This window comes from Pinus tabuliformis, chromosome 2_2 (genome assembly GCF_031772625.1).
Source record: "Pinus tabuliformis cultivar Carrire ecotype Pingquan chromosome 2_2, CPIR1, whole genome shotgun sequence".
In the NCBI taxonomy this organism is placed as follows: Eukaryota; Viridiplantae; Streptophyta; class Pinopsida; order Pinales; family Pinaceae; genus Pinus; species Pinus tabuliformis.
In genome coordinates, this window is record NC_142300.1 from 542203390 (window position 1) to 542213550 (window position 10161).

The 10161-nt window shown below is 37.4% G+C and overlaps 1 protein-coding gene across 10 annotated transcripts; it reads right to left on the minus strand.

Moving 5' to 3' along the window:
• Positions 1 to 806: 806 nt before the first annotated feature.
• LOC149193758 (serine/threonine-protein kinase AFC2-like) lies at positions 807 to 6018 on the minus strand. Of its 10 annotated transcripts, none has more exons than XM_089404898.1 (12): positions 5769 to 6018; positions 5357 to 5597; positions 5165 to 5191; positions 4184 to 4337; positions 3965 to 4013; positions 3726 to 3840; positions 3414 to 3505; positions 3037 to 3184; positions 2856 to 2920; positions 2666 to 2763; positions 2447 to 2549; positions 807 to 2333 (listed from the first exon to the last, which is right to left on the minus strand). In XM_089404898.1, the coding sequence occupies exons 1-12, from the start codon at positions 5874 to 5876 to the stop codon at positions 2166 to 2168; spliced, it is 1368 nt and encodes a 455-aa protein (XP_089261024.1). In that variant the 5' UTR covers positions 5877 to 6018; the 3' UTR covers positions 807 to 2165. The 10 variants fall into 10 exon arrangements, with proteins under 10 accessions (XP_089261024.1, XP_089261023.1, XP_089261029.1 ...); XM_089404897.1 differs by having other exon boundaries at positions 2447 to 2552; positions 5769 to 6017; XM_089404901.1 differs by lacking the exon at positions 2447 to 2549 and having other exon boundaries at positions 2143 to 2333.
• Between the last annotated feature and the right edge of the window lie 4143 nt (positions 6019 to 10161).

Here is a 10161-nt window from a genome sequence, read left to right on the forward strand (position 1 = left end):
TCAGATGCCTTATATAAAAAATGTTATAACATGGCCAAGTCAACATCTCCTTAAACAAAAATGATAAAACCTATAAGAAACCATGTATTTCAGTATATAAATTTCACTCTGCATATTAATTATGTCTGTTGGTCATTTTATACCATGTATTTCAGTATATAAATTTCACTCTGCATATTTTTTTTTTCCGGGGAAAAAATCACAACTTTTTATTAAGAGCGATAAAAAGTTTTACAAGCGATTGAATCATATGCCACCACAGCTGGCTCATAAGTCTGCTGTTCTGCTCAACATTTAAGGAGCTGTTCTGCTGTTCTGTAGGACTCAAAACCTTTACAAACAACCTCCCAACGGAGGTGCAATATCAACCATGTATCATATATGCAAAACAAAAACTGGGATCTCCTTCAACAGAAGGAAAACAACCCCAAAAACAAAAAATATAGATGTCTCAAAGCCCGTGAGCAGTTCCAAAAAGGAGAGAAAGTAAAAAAGTGTGTTTGCTGTGTATTACAAATGCTGCTACTGATATCAAGAACTAAAGAAAACAGAGCTGGAAAATACATGAATATACATATAATATATAATGCCGCTGCAAAACTGCTGTCAAAATGAAGCTGGACGACAGATGTCAAAGAGGCTGTGCATAAGGAGGCATATCTGATCTGACTGAATGCCCGTCTGATCTCTTCTATGACCCAGTTGCCCATATCCTTTCACTCTGCATATTAATTATCTCTGTTGGGCATTTTATATATACACAAAAATGGTATTATGTCATTTGGATGGTATAGCATGCCCAAGTCTTATGTCATTTGGATGGTATAGCATGCCCAAGTCAATGTCATTTGGATGGTATAGCTTGCCCAAGTCAATGTCATTTGATTTCAAGGCTTGTCCAAGTAAAGGTCAAGTCAAGGTCATTTGATTTTAATTCTGTTGGGCATTTTAGTCTGTTAGGCATTTTATATGTCCATCAGATCCCCTATACACAAAAATGGTATTGGATGGTATAGCGGCCCAAATCAATGTCATTTGATTTCAAAGATATGGAGGTGGCCATTAGGATATGTATATTTGATTTCAAGGAAATGGAGGTGGTCATTTGATCTCAAGGATATGGAATTTAGGTTTCAGTAAGTTACTTCAATTACTTCTATTTACAGTGAATTTTGTTACTTAGTAAGTTACTTCTATTTACAGTAAATTATTTACAGTGAATTTTGTTACTTAGTAAGTTACTTCTATTTACAGTGAATTTTGTTAATTCTAATTCTATTTAGAGTGAGTTTTGTTACTTCTATTTACAGTGATTGTGAATTTTGTTGTGTGTTACAGTGACTTCGTTTTTTTTTTCATTTTTAAAGGTTATTGTATTATCATGGTTTTTTCATTTTTAAAGATTGTATTATCTTTTTACTTGTTTTTTTTTCATTTTTAAAAGTTATTGTGTTATCAAAACAACACTCTTTGAGAAAGAAAGAAACAAAATAATATAATATTCACGATTATTTTTCAATTAAAAAATATTAAAATGGCAAATACCTTCTTAAAGCTTTTATGATTGAATTCGTTTATATATTACAAATTTAATAAACTATTAAATTGACATTAAATGTGATCGAACCACTCAAATATTTCATAATTGAATTCATTCATGAATTAAAAAATATGTTATTATACATCCTGCATGTACAAGCATTCTGATGTAAGGATCCATTTCGCTCATCAAACAACAGACGAGCACCGCAACGGATTCTGCTCTGGCGTTCCAGAAACTGCGAAAGAAATTCCATACAGCGGTGTAATCATTCACAGCAACTCAGGCACCGAAATACAATCTACGATTCACCGATGGACAACCGATATCTGAACAATTCTCAGATGCATATTTCATTATATGAAATATAACGGCAATTTTCAACAAACTCTCTAATGTACAAAAAGCCTGCTGATGATGTAAGATGTAAGGACTCATTTCGCCGAAACACCACTGCTGAATGGTATACCAAACCCTTCACCAAGAATCCATAATATAATACATTTCAGCTAGACGACTGCCCGAAGTTGAGAAGGAAATTCCTCAATGTGCAGGGTACAATGATTCACGGTAACTCTGGACCCCAAATACAAAACAGAGACTAACAGATAATCAGATCCATACTTCATAAAGTATATGCACTATAATCATATCTTCTCGAACCTTCTCTGAAAAATGGATGTCTCAAAGCCTCTGAAGCTTTCAAGCGTTCTGAGGGTTCATAATTGAGAAGCCCCTGCAACAAATCTATAAATAGACCTGCTGAGTTGTCTGCATGTTTCATTATCAAATCCTGCAAACAGGAGTAACATGCTAGGATTCAAATCAGTGAAACAAACCACAAATCATGTGAAGATTTCATTTCAAGGTGTTCCATGCGCATCCTAAATTATATAATAAGCATACCCTAAGTTTTGGTAACTTTCTCACTGCTCTGATGCTCTCTCTAGAGGATGCTCCTTCAGGCCAATTCAATCGTGTTCCATGTCTAAAATATTTCACATGTCTTCTACTGTTAACAGGGTAACATTAAACATTATAGTTTACCATAGGTATATTGAATTTTATAGCATGCTAATAATCTGATCCAGGTAATATTTCGTTGAGAAACATAAAAATACTCACTCTGATTTTTTCAACATATGATGGGGCAAAGGCCCTAATACCCTTTCCATCATAGCAAGATGTTCCAAGTTTTCATGAGTTTGAAACAAAGTCTCACCCTGAAAATTTTAAGGCAGTTACTGTAAATATCATTTCTGCCGGGATCTATATAACCATTCAAATCCAAGAGAAACTAGTCTAAAAAGTTTACCGAGCATAGCTCCACAAGTATGCACCCTACACTCCAAATATCACAAGAGTAGTTCCATCCAAGTCCTGCTAAGAAACATTAATTGTAAATAAAAAGGGCATGTATTCGCGACATGATACAATTGACATTTGTCCTATCAAAATCTGATGGATAAGCCATAGAACAAACTTTCTAAGCTCACCCAAAATAACTTCAGGAGCTCGATAATGCCTTGTAGAGACCACTGAGGTGTGATCTTGATCCTCAAATGTGGTGCTTCCAAAATCAATTAACTTTATTGCACTTGACTTTGGCAACCTTTTAAAGTCATCTGGAAATCCCTTCACACCCTTTTGAACAACAATTATGTTATCAGAGTTCATTCCTTGACATAAATGCATGTTGTCGAAATGTTAATCTCAGACGATTGTGAAAACTAAGGGGCGTAACATATAAACAAATATTTTATTATTTGATTATTACTTTTTACTGGAGACACTATCTACTCCAATACAAAGCAGTATTATCAATTGATATATTATGCCAATCTCAATCACAAACAATACAACAGCAATCTACCTTGCAATCTGGAACCTTCACAGAGTCCGAAGAAACAAAAAGTATATTTTCAGGCTTTAAATCCGTGTGAACGAGTTTCAACTCATGCATATCTGCCACATATCATTGGCAATATTAGGAGAAGAAAATCCTGGATAGCATTATTAGTGCCCTTATAAAGACTCGGTCCACTGTTTTAAAGTGTGAGATAAACTGGCCAACGAAGAAATCTAGCTAATGGCAGCAGACAATCATTCTTTATAATATTAAATTATATGTTTAAGCCCTCCCACTGAAAATGCAAAGATATAAGTGCGAGTATCGTCTACACACATGCAACAGATTCCAACAGTTGCCTTCCAACCTCCCGTACGAGATCAATGGGAAATGGGCTGTAATTGTTTTTGCGTAGGAAATCATATAAGCTTGGGCCAAGCTTCTCAAAGACCTGTTTTTACATCCATGCACAACCTTAAACACACTAACAAACATAACACAGACTACTCGAAGGTGTTTGTAAAGAAAAGAACAGAAAAAAAGAATTTAGATATAAACTGCTACAGAATACTGACTATGCAAGTGTGATTCCGGTAGTCAAACCACTCGCGCATCTGCACACAACTGTATTGGGAAAGGCATACATCTCAGGCAACCATTTCCAAGTCCTAACAATGACTAAGTCAAGGAATCGTACTAGCATGCTACCCAACATGCCCATATATTATATTATGCATGTATAACTAACAAAGCGAAAACAAGGATCAGAAAAAAAAATAAGAATAATGTCATACCGTGTGCCATTTCTGTCGTATTTGCCAACTTTACGAAGTACATCGACTTCTATCATTGCAGCCTCTCGATACTTTTGTAATCCACGAACAATTTTAATGGCCACGAGATCCTTTGATTTTCGATCCCAACATTCCAACACTTGACCAAATGTTCCTGCAAACATTGGCAACGTTACCATCAAAATAAAATTCATCCATCCCACCGTTCAAGAATCCATAAACAAACAAACAAAAAAAAATTAAGCATTGGAGAATAAAAAAATCTTCCGAGTGTCCAAAAATAAAAATGCAACATGTTACACCTTACTAAGAGTCTTGATGACCCAGCCATCTACCAAAAAACGCATCTAAATGTTAACCCTAGAGACTCTTAATGTCCCACATATCAAGAAGAGGGCTTTGATTTCACACTTTATAAGTGTGACAAACACAGCCCAACTTAACAGGCATGACCCATAAGGGGATAGCAAGTCACACATCTGGAGACTTCAGCCCGACTGACTCACCAGCCCGACTCAAGAGGAATAACAACCCAAGTCCAACTTAACAGGCTTGGCCATGAGCTCCTGAATGTCCAAAAATCTAAAGATGCAACTACTCGTTGCCCCTTGACACTCTTGATCAAAAACTACATCTACATGTAAACCCTTGATCCTTGAGACTCTTAACGTCCAAGCAATCTACCACCTATCAAGAATTGGGATTTGAATGTGACAACCCCAGACCGTCTTAACAGCCATGAAAATATGATGATGAGAACAAATCATATCTTTGGAGACTTCAGTCCGACTTAACAGGCATGACAACCCGAGCCCAACTTAACAAGCATGACCCATGAGGTGAAAACAAGCCACATCTTTTGAGATTTGAACTCCTGGTGGGGTAATAACAACACCCCACCTTCACTGACCTAGGAAACCCATGTGACGTGTTCAATAATAAGGGAAATATAACAAGAAATCTAGACTCCTAAATGCTTACCTTCACCCATCTTACTGAGTATTTTGTCTGCAAAACAACAACAGTACGTTTTAGCCAGATTAGTAGAGTAGATCAGGTAAAAAGGCTATTTATAAATCACGTTTTAAAATAACCAGTGGAACCCTCCTTTAGATCTAAGGCTCCCAAAAGGCATAACCCATCGCAAACCCGATCTGAAAAACGTGTTCTTACATCGAGGCGTCAAATTCTCTCCAAGTTCGAACTTGTAGTGGCCATCCTTGTCGTCACTGCGCCATCGTGGTGACCCAGTCCGTGAGCCCTCTTCTTTGGGTTTTATATTGGAAGAGGCAGACCGACTACTGTCTGAACAAGGGGTGGAGGGTTCTGTCCCAACTAACAAAGGGACGTTCACCCCTTCATTTCTACTTACAATACCAAAGTCCTTCCCAGAAAATACCAGTGTTGGCTGGACCTACACACACAAACCCGTTTCTAAATTTTCCAGGAGGATGCAAAACCCTTTAACCTTGTTTCATGAAAGCTTGAATACCAGGGTAATGAAAACACCGTGCTCTGAACGCTAACAAGTAGATCTACAAAAAAACCAGTTACAGACCAAGATATTCGCAAATAGAAAACCAACCTGAAGCTGTGAAGGAAGAACGTCCCAGGACGACGTTAACTTTCGACGCTTCCTGGGATTTTCATCGAGCATATGAGGAGGGCGATGATATTTTGCAACGCAAGCCATAGCTGCCGAACGCGATCCGAACCCTTCGGTTGCAACACCAGCCGCAGAAATTTAATCAGTAGGGTTAGAGATTCTAGGGTTTGTCGGTGGAAACTAAGAAGAAAGGGTTTCAGAGAGCGAAAATCGTGTTTCTCTAGACGAATAAAAAGGTATTTATAAGCTCTCTTTGAGAGGAGGCGAAGGTAAGTTTCTCGCAAGCCCACATAAGACACGTGGACCACCGATACGCGTTATCCGGAATGCACCTTTTCGGGGCCGATTACTTAAGCGCGGGACAAATAATTAAACACCTCCACCTTTCTCCGTAATTTGGTTATAACTTCAGTTGCATGTATGGGTCAATTGATCTTAAGAATGGAATAAATAGTAATTAAACTTCCCCAATTCTTAAAGTAAATTTGACTTTAAATTTTTGTTGAAATTATGTTGGAAGGTAATGTTTTATTTATGTAATTTATTCATAAAATATTTGGTAATATTAAAATAAACAAGATTATAAGTTTTTTAAGAAAATATTAAAATATATGAAAATGAAGTTGATCTTAACTTGTCCTTTAATATTTAGTTTTTGATTTATATTTGATCTTAAGAAGACTCTTAAATAAAGAGGGGTCATATTTATATATTAAAAAAAAAAAATTAATAATGTAATAAATGGTCTGGTATTTTAATTATTCGTGAATAAAGATTGGTTTAAAAATTGAATATAAATAAAGTTTTATCATAATCTATAATTTAAGGATGGTGTGGGCTTAATGGTTAAGAACATGTGTTTCTTTCTAAGAGGTCACAAGTTCAAAACCAGAGGGGTAGAGTATATATGCCTTTGTAGACTTAGCAGTCAAATGGACTATGCGGAGGTTTCAAATTTTTAAAATATTTAATTTTACTCAATAAAAAATAATATTATTAACTATTAAAAGTAAATTTGTTACACAATTAGGTAGTAACTTTCAAATATAACTAATTTTAAATCTTTAGTTTTGTGGGTTAGCTACATTTATAGCAAAACTATTTAAAATTTATATTTATATTTATAATAAGTCTATATAATATTTAAATTTTATCTTTATAGGTTTATATGAATTTTAAAGTTTATAAAATTAATAAATGAAATTTTAAATAGATAAATTTTAATTCTAGATTGTGGACCTTTAACTGTGTGAGAATCGAGATCATTGGTCTGTAACAGCATTAGAAAACGTGTAATCATTAATATACTTTATCAATTCTGAGAAATTTGTATGGTCTATTTACCATGTTGCCCTGTGAACCTTTGGAAATTCTACGGTATGGGCACTGAAGTGTTCATCACAACAAATTTTGACCTTTAAAATGATCTGAAATGATTTTCTTCTTGGGACAAGCGATAAACAGGTGGCGAGGGGTACATCCAATATGGAGGGAGGCAACACCAAAGGGGTGCAAGTATGTGTCGAAGTCCAAGTGGACACTCTCTTACTTGGGATGGCAGTCTACATAATCACATGGTGGTGGTGGCAGAATGTTATAAACATTTATCTCATCAAGGTTTTGAATATGCTCCACGATCCTGGTTCCAACCGATCTGGAAATCACTTGCTCCATTCAAAATTATCCTTTTTGTTGGTTGGTGTGGCAAAATCGCATACTAACTTGGGACAATTTGTGCAAATGTGGATACATCGAACCAGGTTGTTGAGTCTTGTGTCATGGGGGTGATGAACCGATACCACATTTTTTCATACATTGTAGCATTGCATTACATGTTTAGTCTATAATTTTATCCTCCTGCAGGTTACATTTCAGAATTTTTCTATCTATTGAACAATGTTTGAGATGGGGAGCTTCCGGAGTGGGCTCCCATACCTACATTCCGCTATTTATATTTTGGGAAATTTGGAAAGCACGAAATCACTGTATCTTTCGTGGGGTGTTGATCAGTGTACACCATATTTATGCGAAAGTTCTCTCGTGGTTGGAGAACATGGTCCCAAGGAGTTTGTGCATCTAAGACATGTCTAGATGGTTCACAAATCCACACATTACATTATCAGCGAGATACTTTGATGGCGGGGCCAATGTGGGTGTGGGTGTGGGGGATGGATGTGTATTAATGAGCACACTAGTTTCAAATTGTATTGGAGGGGAGGGAGAGGTACAAACACGAAGGCTAAGATGATAGCCCTTTGGGGCTTATTGTGGTTTGCAAGAGAAAGGGAGATTCAAAACATAAATATATTTGGGGACTCAAAAACCATCATTGATGCTTTCTCTGGTGTTTCTTGTTTCAACCCTCCTAAACTATGGGGATGGAGGGATCGAATCAGGGCTCTGCTTCGTCTTTTTGGGAGTTATACCATGTCACATATCTACAGGGAATCAAATAGAGTTGCATATGAACTTTCCAAACGGGGACTATGTGATCTAGATGGCTTCATCTACTACTGCTCTTTTCCAGATGGCAATGTGTGGGAAGAAGGAAGAATTGTCATCCCATAGATGCATGGGTCTTTGGAATTGTTGTTTTCTAAATTCGACTTCCAAAATTCTATTTTTGAAGATGTATTTTGTGAACATATTTGAGTCATTTTGTTTACGTTTTGGTGATGTTTCTATTAGAACTGTCTCTCCTATGTTTGAAGAGGTTACTCACTGTTGATGTATGGCATATTTAAGGGTAAAATGTAACTAGTTTCATCTTAATAAAACACCAGTTAGTTTTTCTCTTCTTGATCTAGGATACTTTCGCTTATAGATGTATGAAAAGAATCACATGTAAAAATTGCAGCTTAACATAAAAAAAACTTAATGTGTACACAAGAAAAGAAGCAGAAACACATAAAAGCATGAAGGAAGACACAAAGACTTGATAACGGAGTTCGTCCCGCTCAGACTACGTCTCTAGGCCCTGCTCGATCAATGGGGAGGCCTTTATATATTAAATGGCATGAAAAGAGAGAATACAATCATATGCTACATAAAAAGAGGCTTATACCTCCATTCTGAAAGATGGTTGAGAAAAGAAGAACTCAAATGGAGAAATGGACAGCACCACTGCGTCCGTGGCGTCGAGAGGGGCAGAAACCATATAAAATTTGCCCAATTCAGACAAAATGATCAATCGGCCCTCCTACAAGCTGTTGCCTCGAACTATGTGCCAGAAAATCCTCTCCCCCGTGCCTTTTCCAATCATCGGCTTTTATAATCTTCTTTAGGACAAAGGCCGTTGAAATCGGGGGTCGTTTAGTTCAGAATAGAAGTTGGTGGAGTGAAGGATCGGTGGGCACAACTACCCTTTAAAAATAGAATTTTTATCATTTTAAACGATAATACATAAAATACCCGTAAAACACTAAAAAACCTGACCGAAACCTTAAGACCCAAACCTCAAATTTATCAAATCAGGTTGATATACCCGTCGGGTCCGGCCCCCATATCGCAATCGGCGCATTGCTGGAGCAAAGGTCTTGTCAGTGGGGATTGCCGACCACCGATCGCCGATATCGGTGTCGGCCAATCGCAAACGCTGCGGCCCGGGCACTTCACCGATCGTCTATGCCGATGCCAATCACTGATCCCATCGCTCCTCCGATCGTTGATCGCAATCACTAATCGCATCTGCCCGATTCCGATAATGCACCCCGATCACTTGCCTTCCTCCGACCCGATAGATCGGCGATCATTGATCAGAGGTTGTGGAATCCGCCCTCTACACGTTTTTCGATGTGATTCCCCTTTAAAAGGCTTAAAACCATGAAAATGCCTCCTTTTTCAAAGGGGTAAGAAAATCTTCTTTCTGCCATAACTTCCTCATCCAGACTCAGATTGGAGTGTCGTTCGCACCATTGGAATCAAGGTGACGAGCACTTCGATCTGATGTCAAGATATTTGCTTTTCTGCCACTTGAATTTTTTAGCTTTTCCATGCCATTGTATCTGAAGATCCACCTAGATCAATCCTCCCCATTGAGGAGCTTTTGGACCACCAAAAGCTTTCATTAGTCAATTGGCAAGTGAGGGAATTGTTCCCTCACCTTTTCCTTCTCTAGCCATTTGGCCTTACTAGGGTGCATTCCCTTAAAACCCACTCGAAGGTAGTCCACATCTCCTTGTCGTGAAGTCCTGGTCCTTATGTCAAGGATGATGTCTTCCAGTAACTCATCGAGATATTCTGGAGCAAAATCATCAACTGTAGGAACTATGCCCACCTCATCTATGTCCATGATCAATGGTGGCTCATACAGCTTTAAGTTCTCTACATTCACTACTGAGTACATCTGCATATAAATCAACAAATCAAGACG